Genomic DNA, 16,816 nt, shown 5'->3' on the forward strand with positions numbered 1-16,816 from the left:
GAAAGACGAGAAGTGAGCTGCATGGGTGCAGGGCGGGGCTCAGTGCCTGCTGAGAGTGTCTGTTCAAGAACAGTGTTTGCTGAAACTCCGAATAGCCTGATGTTCAGCACACAAGCCCTTGGGAGCCAGCTCAGGGACCCAGCAGCATCATTTGTTTGATGTATGTGAGGTGTTGCAGGGAAATGGAAGCTTGTGGACAGTTGCAGGAAGTAAAAAATGCTTCCTTAAATGAATCTCAGCAAAGGTGGAATCACTTTCCCTAGTATTTTTATCTGTTTTGCCAGATAGAGGTGGTGAAGTCCTAGGTCTTATACACACATGAGGTTTTACTGTTTTGTATTTATAACCGCTTGCCAGGCTTTTGGGTCTGTTGTGCATTTAAATTCTGTACAAAATGTCAGTTTGGTATGCAGGTCTATAGATAGATTCAAATTTTATTATTTTAAATGAGTCAACACTGTGCCCAGGTGACCAAGGAAGCCAATGGCATCCTGGCTTGTATCAGACAGAGTGGCCAGCTGGATGGGGACAGTGATTGTACCCTTGTTCTTGGACTGCTGAAGCTACACCTTGAATCCTGGGTTCAGTTTTGAGCCCTTCACTGGCCTCAAAACTGGTGCTGGAGCATGTCCAGGGAAGGGCAGCAAAGCTGGTGAAGGGGCTGAAGAGTAACTCCTGTGAGGAATGTCTGAGGGAACTGGGGTTTAACCTGGAGAAAAGGAGATTCAGGGGAGATCTTACAACTCTCTACAACTGCCTGAAAGGAGGTTTTAGTTGAGTGGGGGTCAGCCTCTTCTACCAGGTAACAAATGACAGGACAAGAGAAAATGACCTCAGCTTGCACCAGGGGAGATGTAAGATTGGATGTGATGAAAAATCTCTTCGCCAAAGGGGTTGTTGAGTAGTGGTAAAGGCTCCCCAGGGAAGTGGGTGAGTCACCATTCTTGGGGGTATTGAAAACATGTGTAGATGTGGCACTGAGGGATATAGTTTAGTAGTGGACTTGGGTTAATGCTAGGCTCAATGATCTTAAAGGTGTGGTTTCCAACTTAAGTGCTGTGATTCAATGAAATTGTGATTCGTCGTGGATCATGTAGGTGGTCCGGCAGCATGCTTATTGTGCAACAGGGGATTTTCTCCCTGATCTCTTATACAAGTCCATCTTTTGTTTCTGCAGCCTTCTAGCAATGCTTCAAACTCTATTATGTCTCCAGTGTGTTTGGTCTGCTCTACTGTTGTTCACTGAGTAGCAACTTGGTCCTGTTCTAGAGGCTGTGGCATTTACGCTTTCTTTCTGGGAGCATAACTCAATGTATCTTTGAATGTTAAGGACTTCTTGAAATTGATCTTTCATCACAGACTATTCTAAAGTACAGTAATGATCTCAGAAAAATCAGTCTTTGCTTAGTTGCATTGTTTGGTTAATTGCAGGCTTTGGGCCTCCCAACTGGAGGAAGGTGTTTTCTTGACAATAACAGCTCAGACATGGTATAGATGCTAAGACTGGTCATTGTAATCTTGAAAGTGAGCATGCAGCAGCAAATAATGTGTCCCTTGTAAATATGTTGGTCATAATAACTTTAGTTATTTTCTTCTGAGTTTTCTTTCTGTTTGTCGGTATGATACCTGGGTTTTTTCCCCCTCCAGGATTAAAAGAAACAACTGTTTGTTGCATTGACTTTTTTCCAATGAAAAACATTCAAGCCCCCCAAACTCTTGATATCTGTCTTCAGTTCCATTATGTGCATATGGTTTTGCTGAGAGATTAGCCTCTTGAAGACAATTTCATGTTAACTCATACCCTCTATATTTTTGTTCTGTCTGAGAGTTGCCAACACATCCCACACTTCACAAATTCTCATCTAATCTTGATTCTATATCTTGATTATTTGTTAAATAAAAATCTCCTTTAAGAATAACTTACGTTATCAACAGTCAAAATATATCAGAATCCTCAAGTGCAATTTTTACTTTCTTGGTGGGGATTTTTAATTGAAGTTGACCCCATGGTGCTTATTGTTTTAAAGCACAAATACTTGGTTAGTTTTATGTTGTCTCCTGTTGGGATTTCAGCAAGACTTTTATTGTGGCTTAAGTTAGGAACAAAATTTCCTGAAAACAGAGAGTTTCATCTGGATTCTTCTCAAATACAAATGTGTCTGATGGTTGAGCATAAAGGGGGAAAAGTATTGGGGCACTAATAGTTGCTCAGTTTCCAAGGAGGTTACTTTCCTCAGTTCCCATACTTTCTTGTGTTCCTCCAAACTGTTGAATTTGGTCATTTTGTGTTTGTGCTGGGTAATAGACTGGAGAAGAGCACCGGTTTCTGTGTAGTGTCACAATTTGACATGAGTATGTCAAAATGCCTAGTTGTGCTGGTGTCAGAGTATAAAACAAATGAGCCAGCACTTGCAGGAAGTTTTTCATCAGTGCTCTCAGTTCCCCCCTTCCTTCCTTTCTTTCTGCTGCCTTTTCTTTACATTCAAACTGCTGTTAGATTTTTCATATCAAAATGCTGGGTTTTCCATATTTAACTTTTTTTAAATTTGAGGCTCAGTGGTACTGATTTTTCTCATTGCACATTCTTTGAATCTCTGGCAGAAGTCCTGGAGGGGATTTGGGAGCGAAGAAGAAGAAAAAGAAGCAGAAGAGAAAAAAGGAGAAACCAAATTCTGGAGGCACCAAATCAGATTCTGCATCTGACTCCCAGGAGATTAAAATTCAACAACCTTCAAAAGTGAGAGCCTGGTTCTGTTTTAATTTGTGCTTGCTTTATAATTTAATTTTAATTTGTGTGTTGCTTGTTGTAAAAGTGAATTGGTAGTTCTGCCTTAGTGTGTGAAAATTAAACAAATGGTTCCTGTCCTGAGCAGAGAGAAGCAAGCCAAGACCTGGTGTTTTCAGAGGTGTCACCACCACGGTGGTGTACTGTGAGAAAGGTGGAGGAGGAGTTTTGTCTTTCTCTTTGAGCACTTAGAACTCGGGCTAGGGACAGCCTTGTTGCGCAGAATCATAATCTGCAGTGGTAGTGCCTTTAAATAGATTTCCTATTTGATGAATTGCTTTTAGTTTTTAGCTACCATCTAACTTGGCTTAGTGCAGTTTTGGTCACTTGTGCAGCATGAAGCAGGAGGGAAGGTGGGCCTGCTGTGCTAACCACTCTCTTTAGGGCAAGCAAGCAGCATGTATTTGTACGTAAAATGCAGTAATCCCATACATGGAGATACAGCTGAAGAAAATTTTTGCTGTCAGAAAGGCCTCCACTATAATTAAGAATGCAGAATTGCTTGGGGGAATGTACAGTCCTTGTGGAGTTTCTGATAAAATAGCATTATTTGTGTGCTTTTTGTCTATCATGTTCTAAATGAGCGATGAATAACATGATATGGTGGCTTTTTAGCATACAGCTTTTATCCCAAGAGAAATCTCAGTCCAAGAACTAAAGTTTGTAAAACTAAGAAAGTTTGTGGACCACTGAGCATATTGAGGTAGTTACATTCTCTTTATCTGATTATTGTGGAGAATTTTACACCATTGTACCAACAGTAATCTCTGTCCTATAAGATGTGTCAAGTACATTGGAGCTACCAACTAATTATAGGGAAAAATGATTGTGTTCTGGCTCGTTAGCATAGTGATACATTTTTGTGTTGTCCTTTTAGATCTTCTCTGTGTTACCCTGATTGCTTTGAATGGGCACATTTGGCACAGGGGACACTTTATAATATGTAGAGAGTACATATTATATATACTTAAGTGTCGAGTTTTATGTGGGTCTTGGGTCTTCAAAGAGACCAGAGAATTTGTTGGTTGTTGTAAAGTTGTTTATTGTATGAATGCATCAGACTCAAAGGCAAAGAGTTCAGAGTATTAAAGTCCATGCTAAAGGCTTTCTGGCACAGAGTCCTGATATTTTGAGCAGCAGCAGCTCCCTCCAAGCAGAAGTAGCAGCAGCCACAGCAGCAGTTTCCTTTTTCTTCTTTCTTGTGTGTTCTTCTGTTGTTGTCCTGTTGTTGTACTTCTTTCTTCTGTCCTTCTTTCTTCTCTCCAATACTGGGGGATTTTATTCATAAGTCATCTAAGCAGCTAAAAACACGATTCTAAAACATTCTTTCTACACTAATCTAAGCTTAATTCTAATGTGCGAAAGTAGTGTCAGTTCTTACCTAAAAACTTCATATAGAGTACTATCTGTTTACATACATAGATCTATCTGTTCTATCTATAAGTGCAAGTAATGTTCTTACTATGTTTTCATTATGTCTGGAGCTAAGTTATGTTTGTGAAAGGTAACTGAACTTTAAACTTGACTTTAGGGCTTTTTAGTAGCTAATACAGTCTCTTAAGGCACTTAAGTTATATTTCGACTTACTTAAAACTAAAACTTACACTCCTACTTCATGTCTGTAGCTTAATATAATATATTTTAGTTTCTCTAAAGGCTCTAATTTAATCTCTGCATTTCTCTCTCTCTCTGAGGAACTGAGAAACTTCAATTTCATACATTCCAACACTGAAGTACTTCTTTGCCACATGTTTTGATACTGCCTTTCTCTAAAATACATCATAATACAGGATAAATATAAAGGATACAGGATACAATATAAATACAGAGGCTAAACATAAACAGGTGATAATACAGGAAGACTGTTGGCAAATGATACACAAGTAACTTCATACTCTTACAATTGGCATGAAGTAAATTTTTGTGTTAACATAAAGGCATAGTTAATTGCTGTAGTATCCTGTGAATTCCTTGATCTTCTGCTGACCAAGCTTATTGTTCCATGTGTTGCCTCTAATTGCATTAAAATGAAGCTGCTTCATGTTATTTTTGCTTTTGTGTGCAAGATTTTAGTCTTGCACCTTGCAGTCTTGCACACTATTTCTCTGATGTGATATGTTGTACAAATGTGGAAGTCTATCCTTGTTCTAAGTTGTGTACATAGAGTGGCACTGTTCATGATTATTTTACTGACACAACTTTAGTTAGTTCATTAGTAATGTTAAAAAATTTTATATTTTATTGGCATAAAGAAAAAGTTCTTATATAAATCTTTCTTTCAAGATCTAGACAGCAAAACCACTTTACTCTTCTTTTCTGGCTTTTGCTTTTCTTTAGTCACAAATGCATCAGTATTGCCTGAGGGTTATTTTGCCTTCTCTGCTGTGTTGCAGGTCTGTTTTAGACAACTATTCTGTTTTGGATTTTTGAAGGCATCTTAGACTGCTGATCTGGATCAGTGTGGAAAAGTATATTTATTTTGTCTGCTGCTCAAGTAATAATTAGATTTTGTATTCTTGTCCTATATGAAATTTATTACAGAAAACAGGCTGTTAGTATTTGCTTGCTCTTGGTTGAAAAGAGTGTATTTTAGACAAGAATGACATTGTACACCTTGCCTCTAAGAGAATATATGCAAGATCATCAGGTAGAACTCAGTGGGGCCCCTGAACTCATTGAAAATTATTTTGAAAAACTTTTTGGAGGTCATGTGAGTTTGTAAAGAGATGTATCAGTCTGGAGATGAGTAAAGCAGAACAGTGAGTCACTTTGGCTTCTGCCTTCCTTATATGTGATAGTAGTGATAGACCTTTTGAACAGGTGTGAGTGTGATCATAGCAGTAAATGATTGTTAGCATTGTATGCTTACAGTGACCTTGAGGACACTTCACTGCCCGTCTCACAAGATTTGCATCTTTCCCTATTACAAGTTCCAGTGATGTAAGCTGTCACACTGACACAAAGAAAGCTTGCCATATCTGCAGTCTTATCAGTCATTATTGTAGTCACTAGTGGCCTACACAACCTAGTTGCAGAATAATAGATTGGAAGGGACATCTGAAGGTTTTTTAACCACCCTGCTGCTTAGAGCAAGTCCAGCTAGATCAGATTGCTCAGGCCCAGATCAGGGTGTTTGGACTCCAAGGATGGAGACTCCATGACCTTTGTTGGTAACTTATTCCAGTGTTTGACTACAGTTTTTGGTTAGAACAAATAGTAATTCCTCATATCTAAATGGATTTTGCTGGTTTGCAACTTGTGTCCTTTGTTTCTTGTCGTATCACTGTGTTCCTCTGAAAAGATTTGGCTCAGCTTTTTTTATACCCTCCCATTAGGCAGTAATAAGATTTCTCCTACTCCCTCAACCTTCTTTTCTTAAGACTGAACAAACCAAGGTCTCTTGTCTTCTCCTTGTGTGTGATGTGCCTCAGCCCACCATTTATCTTGGTGCGCTCCAGAGAACTCGCAACACTCTGTCAATGTTCTCCTTGTAATAGAGAATCCCAAACTGTAAGGTGTGCCCTCAGGGGTACCAGATAAAGAGGAAGACTTCCTGGTCAGTCTTACTGGTACTAGCTAGTATGCAGCTGTTCTTTGCTGGCCATCAGTCTGCTGCCTCATGTCCAGCTCTCTGCCCACCTGGGCCTCCAAGTTCTTTTATGCAAGCTGCTTCCTGGCCAGTCCATGCTGCCCTCTGCTTTTGAATGGGCTTTTTCTATCCCAGGTGGAAGACTTTGTATTTGCATTTGTCAAACTTGATCAAGTGTCTGTTTCCAGGTTGTCAGAGTAGCTTTGAATAACTGCTCTGTGGTTCAGCATATCAACAGTTCTAGAAATTCTTCTTCTAGGTATTATCTGTGCACTTGCAGAGAAAGTACTCTTTGTCAAGTCCCAGATCATTAAACAATATTGACCCCCTTGCATTCTTGAAAATGGGTGTGACATTTCCTTTTATCCATTTAGAGGAAACTTCCACCAGCTGAGATTTTAAACTTAATATATTAGTTGCACTACGTCAGCCAGCTCCCTTAGTATGCTTACATGCATTTGGTGTGTTTTCAGGGACCTGTTCATGATTAGTTTGCTCAACAGACGCTAACTTTCTCTCAGACTGCTACAGTGCACAGGGACATTGAAGGCCTAAGGTCATCAACAAAACTGAGGCAAAAACACCATTTTGTACCTCAGCCCTGTTGCATGACAGGGCCATCTTGTGCTGTGAAGAGATATTTGCCCTAAACTGAAATAAAGCAAAAGAGCTGTTTTTTGTTTTGCTAATTCATGTGAAGTTCCTTGTAGGTTTTCCTTGCTTTCTGTTAAAGGAAAACAAAAAGTGTTGAACATAAACTTCTTAGTCAGGCCGATCTCTGAATGTTTTGAAACCAAAGGGGATTCCTCCTGATGTCCCTAGCCATGGTCTGTCTAGCACCTGAACATTAACTTCTTAGTATTATGCTAGTAAGGTCTTTCTTAGGAACTGTTTTGTTGGGGTTTTTTTAGATTTTCTGCTTTTTTAATGGAGAAGACATATTATAGACTTTAAATAAATAAACAGGATAAACTCCAGTGTGTCAGCATTTATGTATGATATCATAATGTACTGATAAGATTTCAGAATTTATCTAGTGGCATTAGTAATTTATGTCTCTGTTTATCCTGATCTAGAAATAAGTAGGCTTTTTAGGCCTACTTTTAGTGTTGCTCTAAAGTGTGTAAACATATTAATTTACAGTTACTCAGTTGACAGGTGTTTAAAGCACCTTACAGGTGAAATTTGCAATACTTAAACATCAGGCAATTTTTTTCATTAATTTAGATACTAAAAGTGTTTATTATAAATAGTAAATGAAGGGCTACTTGAGCTCCAGGCACTTCCGCTTCTTTTGTGACTGAGGATACCAGAGACTGATCACCCAAATTAAGCTATACCATCATTATTACATTTATTTTATGATGGTTTTTCAACACCTGAATCCTAGAAAGAAAGTGAAATATGGAAATAGTAGTCCATTGCTATTCAGTAAAAAAAAATAAAACAACAGTCTGGCTTGAAATATCTGTGCAGAACTGCTTAAAATTTTCCAGTACATTTGAGACTGTTCTTTCAGATGCATTATTGCACTGCAGTCCAGGGAAACCTGAGCACAAGCATGCTGTTGATATGCTTCAGAACAGGACTTAGCACTAGGAACATAACAAAACAAAACAAACAGATTTAAAAAGAGAGAGGGGGAAATCTCTTTAGATTTAGAGGCCTGTTACTGTTATTCCTCTGCACTGTCCTTTGCAAGAAAAATTCTCATTCCTGTTACATTTACTCAGAGGGATCAAAAGTGAGGGTTTAACAGCTCAATTTAGAAATGCTTAGGTTTATGTTTTTAAAATAACTTTCCTATAAAGACTTTTCAACCTTTAAGTGGAAAATTAGTTTATTTTATGTTTGTCTGCTTCAATTAAAATTGTCTTTAGCTGTCAGTGTTGGCACAGTTGACATTAGCAGCAAGGTGGTTAACTCCTACATGTATGATGCAGAAAGGTATTATCTGATCTAATAATTGCCAGAAAATACAAGGCAATATAACTAAGGTTAAAAAGCAGGTATTCGTAGCACATCAGTGTATCTTCAGGCACTACTGAACCAAAGTGAATTTAAATATTATTTTATATTGTATGTGTAAAGTACAACTTCAAACAACTCCATGTGTACTGATGGTACCTTTATTTTTAAATACCTAAACTGACCCTTTTTGGGGATTTTTTTGTGTTTTACCAGGGGAACAGGGAATATAAGAAGTGTTTATTACCTTAACACTGCTGTGTTTGTGTTAAAAATGTTGATATTTCTTGGTTAAATGCAAGTGTTACTGACAAGTATTTTGTGTAGTTGCTTGCATGTTACCCACCTTTTTTCCACCCTCTGTCTACAAACATTGTACCTAAATTCACTATGATGAGAAGAGTATCTGTAAGAATAGTAAAATAAACTAACATGTTTGTACAACTATTCCCAGAGTAAATGTATTCAATAAGCATCCTGTTCTGTTTGTCTATGTGTGCAGAATCCAGCCATTCCAATGCAGAAGCTTCAAGACATCCAGAGAGCAATGGAGCTGCTCTCTGCATGCCAAGGCCCAGCAAAGAATATTGATGAGGCTACCAAACGTAAATACCAGTTTTGGGATACACAACCTGTACCTAAGCTCAGTAAGTTAAACTGGATTTGTGTCAAAGATCTGTCTTGTGATCACTAAAGAGATGTTGTGCCAGCTCTGTGGCATGTTCTCTAAAATGGGTATAAAGTTGGATTGTGTGTGGTAGGGATCCTTAGTCTTTCATGTAGTTTATGTGGAATTTTTGATGTTTTCTAGGGAAGTACTTGTCTTCCCCATAGATATATACAGTGTTAATAAGTGTCATTCTGATGTCCTGTGTAAAAATGGGAAACGCTATTGAAATAGCATTCTTTTGTATATTTTAGGTCTGAAATCTTGAACAATAGAACATAGAAGTCTTTTCCGCTTTAGGAGAAGTAAGAACCCCTAAGTGGTGACAAAGATTAGACTTCAATTTTTTTTATTATTATTTATTTTGTTTGTTTATTTATATTTCCTTAAATTTTTTTTCAATAGATGGATTTGTTATCATAGAAATTACTCTCCTGCCATAGGCTACACTGTTTTCATACAGCTTTAAGTGGATAATGGCACTTGTCTGATACACAGACTCTTCCTCTACTGCTTGTTCATGTTCTTTTCCACAATGTCCACTACCTTGAAGACCTGCTTTCTCAGATTCTGTTCTCTGTTTTTGATTCCAAGTGAGATGATGAGGTGATCTCTCCTTGCCTTTAAATTTGTAACAAATCTGACAAGTTATTTTTCATACTGATCTGATCCCAGATAACACAGTTAGTAAATCTTCTTGTTGTTGGAGAAATTAGTTGCTGACTGTCTTGTGTTTTCTGCATTGCTTTCTGAACCTTCTTTTTTCTGATTTCATTATCTTCAAGTTAAGCAGTTCTAGCTTTTCAGTGTGAACATGGAGGCCCCACAAGTAAAACGTTCTCAGCACAGTAGCTGGTGCTGCTCTGTCCTGCAGGTTTATCTCATTGCACTGGAGACTGGTATAGAATGAGCAGAAAAAAGGTAGAGTCTAAAGCACAGGAGCACTCTGTTCACTCCCTCCACAGACAGCATTTGACATTAATCCATGGCTATAGCTTAATCCACAGCAATCTCATTTTTTCCTGACTTTTCTTGCATAGATAAGTCCAGAGCAGAGTCCCTAGATACAATATTTTCCCCTGGACTGCAATGAATTGACCTGCCATGGCTTTTCTCTGTACAAACTCTATCAAGTTACCTGCATAAAGTAATGGTAGTAGTTGTCACCAGCAATCTAGCCTAAATGGAGAAAGACCCTAGCCAAAATAAGTTGAAGTGTAAATCAAAGAATGCTCTGGCCATAATCAAGCTTTTCCAGAGCTGGTGTCTGTGCAGTGGTGCCAGGAGTTCAGTTCAGACTAATCAATGTATTTTACATCACTTAGAGAGGAAAATCTGTCACTTTTCAGTTCTAAAAGGTCCATACAGTGGGGTTAGTTACAGTTACAAATATTTTGTTAGTATTGTTCAGTAGAAATTTGTTTCATTGAATTTGGTCGGTGAAGTTTTGTCCAACAGTGTCTATGAATTTCTACTTGATCTCATAGATTTTTTTAAGTTGGGTTTTTTTTTTCATCTGATGAATGAACAGATTAGGAAGTGATCACTAGTTGATTTACGTTATATGTTTAGGTGGAAAAAATAATCTCTCAAGAAAATGTTGTAGGGATCTTTGCATTAAATTTACTTCAGAATCCTCCAGCCTTCAGGTTAAAATTATTAGCACTATTAGTTATGCCAGACCTGCCATGCAGTGGCAGTTATATTTGGGCTGTTGGTACCTTCCAGAGTTTGCTTAAAGATGGTAATAATTATGACCTTACAAACTGGATGGCAGGCCATAACTATTAGTCAGGATTGTGCATCATTTGGAAAAATTAATACTCAAAGGATCATTTGACTGTCCAGTTTGATGATGCTGATGATAGAGTTGAGTGTTTATGAGTAAGGATCAGGGAGAAGGTCAACAGGGCAGGTATCATGGTGTGAATCAGTTCTAGACCTCCCAAACAGGATGAAGAACCAGATGAAATATTCTTTAAGCGTCCAGCAGAAGTCTCACAATTGCTAGCTGTTGTTCTCATAGGGATTTCAACATACCAGGTGTCTGCTGGAAATACAGAACAGCTGGGAGGAGACAGTCTAGGAGGTTCCTGCAGTGTGTGGAAGGGAGTTTCCTGACAAAGTTGGTGAGTGAGCCAGCTAGGAAGGTGTTCTGCTGGACCTGTTGTTAGTGAAAAGTAAGGACTTGTGAGTCATGTCCTGGTTGGAGGCCATCTTGGGCCCAGTCATTATAAAATTATAAAATTTTTGATTCTTAGAGAACTAAGGAGGGGATCAGCAGAACTGGAGGGATGACTTTGATCTGTTTAAGAGACTGGTTGATGTAGTCCCTTGGGAGACAGTCCTGGAGGGCAAAGATGTACAGGAGGACTGGAAGTGTTTTCAGAACAAAGACTTAAAGATGCAAGAATAGGCTGTCTCCATGTGCCAAAGGATGAGCCACTGGGGACGAAGACCAGCATGGCAGAACTTTGGCTCAAACTGTTGTGAATGAGTGGTTTGGGCCACCTCAAGAATCATCATCAAAGATAATTGCAACAAGCAGGCTTTAATGTATGTTTGTGGAAGTGCAGCTTAAGAGACTTTGATGGAAAGGGTCTCTCTATTACTTACTACATAGGTGAGGCACACATAACAAAACAGAATTAGCAGCACTTTAAAATTATTTACATGGAAAGTGGGGATGCAGTGAGAGCTAGAGTGCCAAGGATACAGGTGCAAAAATAAAAGGGTACAGAAGAGTTTAGAAGTACTTAATCATTAATTCAGCATTTATGAAGTGATTCAATAGGATTTACTACAAGAGTAATTTAATTGTAGATTTTAGATAGCAGCATTCCTACTATACTCAACTCACACACATGCACACAGGCACAGAGTTGTTTATATGCTTCCACATTCAAAGGTTCCTGTTAAAAATTCCCCTTGAGCCCAGTGACATACATTAAGTCCCTTGCATTTCTCAGCAGGCAAGGGTTGAGCCTTGAGGAGTGGAGGGTCTCAGCATAGGCCTCATCCTCAGCAAGTCTTTAGAGTATCACAGACTTGAGGGTTTGCAAGCTCTAAGAGACATTCCTCTCAGAGGGAGGAGCTGATGCAGCCCACTGTGGTCCAGGGCACTGTAAAGGGCCTCACTTAGAACCACTCTTCATAGGATTGCAAGATAATTTGCTTTAGTCATCAGTAAGTTTCCATCATGACCATAACCCACATTGGTAACTGCTTTTTGGGGAAAAAAAATTTTAAAATAAATCCCATCCAGTAACAATAGTACCATTTCACTTTGGCATGAAATGTGTTCAGGTCAATGGTGTTCCAAGGCTTTCAGGGAGTAGCTGATTATTAGGGAATAAGTGATTATCCCTTGTTCCCCATGTTGTTCAGGCAAATGATGATCTTGATGCAGTCAGTGTCAGTGTTTACTGTGCAGGATCTCCTGTTATGGTCAAGGGATATTTCACTGCCCAAGTGATTTGGTCAAGGCTTACCAGGAACTCCTGAGATCATAAGAGAGGCCCAAGGATGGATGAGGAGATGCACCACCAGAGGGATTCAGGCAAAAGAATGAGTTTATGGCATTCGAAGAAGAGGCAGGCAACTCATGAGGACTGCAAGGATGCTGAGGTTATGCAGGAAGAAAATCAAGAAGGTCCAAAGCCCTTACAGTGATCTGACTTAAAGGACAGTGCTACAAGAACGACATTGAGGTGCTGGACTGAGTCCAGAGAAGGCAACAAACCTGGTAAAGGGTCTAGAACAAAGTCTGATAATGAATGGCTGAGGGAGCTGGGCTTGTTTACCCTGGAGAAAAGGAGGCTCAGTGGAGACCTTATCACTCTCTACAACTACCTGAAATGAGGTTGTGGCCAGGTGGTAGTCGGCCTCTTCTCACAGCTGACAAGTCATAGGACAAGGGGAAACAACCTCAAGGGGAGCTCTGTCAGGGGAGATTTAGATGGCATGTTAGGAAAAATCTGTTCACTGAAGGATGGTTGAGAATTAGAAGAGACTCCCCAGGAAAGTAGTGGAGTCACCATCCCTGGTGGTATTGAAAAGATAGATAAATATGATACCAAGGAGCATGATTTAGTGGTGGGCTTGGCAGTGTAAGGTTAGTGATTAGACTGATCTTAAAGGTTTTTTCCAATCTAAATGGTTCTATGATTTAGTACGTGCTGCTCCTTAGAAGAGGAACAGCTGCAATTTATAGGTGTGTACTGAGGACTGGAGCTGTAAAGCAAGGGAGGAGCAGAAAGCATGTTTTCCAGTAGGATTTTAGGAACACGTTTCACATACCACCAGTATCTCTTAAATGCCCTGGCTTTGCTATGTCACTGCTTCTGAGTAATCCTGTTGAGTTCAGGTCTGTTCAAGTCAGTGGTAAACAGAATCTGAGCCACAGCTTTTTAGCTATGAGTACATGGTCTCATGATGAGGCTGTGGATCTCATGGCTGTTTAAATGCTGTGCATGTGCTGATAAGTTGTCTCTTGTGTTATGAAATGCAGGAAATCAGTTGAGATAGAGTGGTTCTGTACATATCTACAAATATTATGATGAGACAGTCATTAGCCTGAATGTGGTCTATGAGAATGAGAAGTAGTGTAAACTAATAATACTAATTTTTTCAGCATTTTTTAAAAGCTTCTTGTTCCATTCACATAATTATGAGGAAGTACATGATGTGAATTAAATGCAGTTCACAGCACTATCAGGAAAGCTAGCAATGTAACAGATTTTTCTTTTGTTTTTGTTTTTTTTTTTCCCCTCCTTCTCACTCAAAAGATGAAGTTATAACTTCACATGGTGCAATTGAACCAGATAAGGACAATGTCCGCCTTGAGCCATATTCTTTGCCACAAGGTTTTATGTGGGACACACTGGATCTTAGCAATGCTGAAGTTGTAAGTAGAACAATTTTTATATGTATCTAAAATAATTCAAATTTTTTCTGATTGATATGTGGATAAGTCTTTGGATTTTTTTCTGTGTGTTTTCAGCTGAAGGAGTTATACACACTATTAAATGAGAATTATGTAGAAGATGATGATAATATGTTTAGGTTTGATTATTCACCTGAATTTCTTCTGTGGTGAGTAGTGAGTTCTGCATTCTGTTCTGGCTGGAGTGCAGTGGAGGGTATTTTTATTACATCTTCTTAGGCAGTAATTTGTAATTATTTCTGTCATCAATTCTAGGGCATTACGTCCTCCAGGCTGGTTACCGCAGTGGCACTGTGGGGTTAGAGTGTCTTCAAACAAAAAACTGGTAGGATTCATAAGTGCCATCCCTGCAAATATTCGTATTTATGACAGGTAAAATGCACCAGTACTTTTCGATTTGTAAAAGAATAATGTCACAAAACAAACCTTAAACTGGTATCCATTGCTATAGAGAACTTAAAAAGAGAGAACGAGGTGAAGAGCACCAATATTTATTTAAGGAATTTTCTTAGCAATGGACAATACAGATAATACCATACAATTTTCTGACCCTGCTGAAAAGCATTTATAGTTGATCAGGTGGGCTTCTTATGCTGACAAACATAAAGCATTGTGACACCACATAGCATTGCTTGGATGCTATACTGCCTCTTGAAGTAAAGCTGTCAGTTAAGTCTTGATAGAGCTCTAATAAAGGACTATTGAAACCCCTTAGAGATAGCTTGCATATTGCACAGTTTGTCATTGCAGTCACAGTGTCATAGATCAGTGTTCCTTGCAGATGTGCTTTGTCACAGGCAAGTTTATTTTACTTCAAATTCTTCTGTCACAGTATGGAAAACTAATTACAAAAATGGAAATATGTAATGTGCAACTCTCTTTAATTTTTCCACTACTTAATGTCTTTTCAGTGTGAAGAAAATGGTAGAAATCAATTTTCTGTGTGTCCATAAGAAACTGAGATCTAAACGGGTGGCACCTGTACTGATTCGGGAAATAACCAGAAGAGTAAACTTGGAAGGAATTTTTCAGGCTGTTTACACTGCTGGAGTGGTACTTCCCAAACCTGTGGCCACTTGCAGGTAACCTAGGTGATGTTCTTAATAATATTGGTTCTTACAACAGTTATTTTTAAGAAAATTTAATTTTTTTTTTAATATTGTCTAAAAACAGTAAAAGCATGAAATTCAAAGGTATTAAATATTGTGGCCTTGACTAACCTGAAGGCCTGAGTGTTTGTCAGTGTTGGATTTTTTGGTGTTGCGGATTTTTTCCCCCTATCCCTCCCAGTGCCTCAGATAAAACAGCTTCTCAGACTAAAATTGAATTTGTGGTTGGTTTAGCATACTTTAAATAGACTAACAGATGTTTCTGTTGACTTTCTGGTGGCAGCCATGCTAGCAATGACAACATTGTATACCTGTGTTTTTCAAGTGGCCTGTGTCCCTGCTGGGACACTTCCCTATTAACCTGGTTGCTTGCCAGAGATGGCAGAGTATTTCTGGTAATTGTGTGATTTACTTTCTTGAGATACTTTCATCTTTACTGGAGAAAGGAGGACTTCATTGGCATTTGATAAATACAGGAACACTACCATGTGAGAAGAGTTACAGTCAAATATAATTCAATTTGCTTGGAATGGATTTTATTTTTACTAGGAAAAGTTCAGTTTCTGCACTTTTAGTCCAGATGTTTAGACTTCTGGAAGACACAGTACCTTTTGATTTGAAGTTGTTTTGTACCTATCAACACCAAATTTCTGGAAGGAATGATGGGGGCGGTAGCTATGCTGTGTTAGAACAACCAGAGGTGCTCTGTTGCACAATGACCTCCCAGGAAAGGGAGACCACCTTCAAAAATAATGCTTAGACATGAGCAGAGGGTCCTGTCTGCACAAGAAATTAAATATTATTATGTATGTATGGTGAGTTTTTCCGGGCTATGACAAATGCAAAAATGTTTAGCCCTGTACTTATTCATTCTATATCAAAAAGCATTTGCTTAGATTGAAAATACTGTGATAGCAGGCTTGTTTAAAACCTATTGCTTGGATATAGCTTTTCCTTAATTTTTTTTTTTTTTGTTAATCAGTCTTCTTGTAGATGTAGTATAGGCTTGCTTAGAGATTTGGAGAGCAGAAAAAGAACAAGCAAGAAAGCAGGTCAATGGATACAAGTGACGCTGACACTTAAAATACTATTTAAATTCATTATTTGGTTGTATTTTAGGTATTGGCATCGATCACTAAATCCCAGAAAATTGGTGGAGGTGAAATTTTCACATTTGAGTAGAAACATGACTCTACAAAGAACAATGAAGCTCTACAGACTTCCTGATGTAAGCAGTATGACTTCTAGAGAATCCCCACAGTTATTGTGAGGCCCAAAATAACCTTCCATCTGTCTCTGACAGCACAGGCTTTTCTGTGTAAAGGCAGTGCATGCAGGACATTAAAAAAATAATCTCTGGTTGATGAAAAAGACCTTAAGGGCTATACAAAACAGAAAAGACTATTGCTGGAAATCTGGATCTCTGTGGAGAAAATAAAAATTTTGACCTAAAACCCTTAAACAAAGGAAAGAAAGCCCAAAAAGCTTGACTTCACAAACACGTGGGATTGAGTTGAAGATTCATAAGACTATTCTTGGTATGTTTAATCTGATAAGAGATTACTGGAATAGAAAATCAACAGTTCATGTCTTAAAATTCTCAAAGAAGTCCGTCAGCAACTTGGCTGAATACAATCATATTGTTGAGTCCACTCTAATTCACATTTTTTTCTGTACTGTCAGAGAGTGCTGTTTTTCTGCATTAAGCAGGCTGAGTAAAAGCCACTTCAGTATGTTGTGCACTGTTAGTTTG

At 38.6% G+C, this 16,816-nt stretch overlaps 1 protein-coding gene across 1 annotated transcript in view; it reads left to right on the top strand.

Moving 5' to 3' along the window:
* The window catches only part of NMT2 (N-myristoyltransferase 2), a 36,235-nt gene that overhangs the window by 6,016 nt on the left and 13,403 nt on the right, over nucleotides 1–16,816 (top strand). The window contains exons 2-8 of the mRNA XM_015617796.3: nucleotides 2,602–2,737; nucleotides 8,845–8,989; nucleotides 13,797–13,915; nucleotides 14,012–14,103; nucleotides 14,210–14,326; nucleotides 14,866–15,036; nucleotides 16,183–16,291. Of these exons, the coding sequence (XP_015473282.1) occupies nucleotides 2,602–2,737; nucleotides 8,845–8,989; nucleotides 13,797–13,915; nucleotides 14,012–14,103; nucleotides 14,210–14,326; nucleotides 14,866–15,036; nucleotides 16,183–16,291 (889 nt within the window). The remainder of the gene's footprint in view (nucleotides 1–2,601; nucleotides 2,738–8,844; nucleotides 8,990–13,796; nucleotides 13,916–14,011; nucleotides 14,104–14,209; nucleotides 14,327–14,865; nucleotides 15,037–16,182; nucleotides 16,292–16,816) is intronic.

This window comes from Parus major, chromosome 2 (assembly GCF_001522545.3).
Source record: "Parus major isolate Abel chromosome 2, Parus_major1.1, whole genome shotgun sequence".
Taxonomy (NCBI): domain Eukaryota; kingdom Metazoa; phylum Chordata; class Aves; order Passeriformes; family Paridae; genus Parus; species Parus major.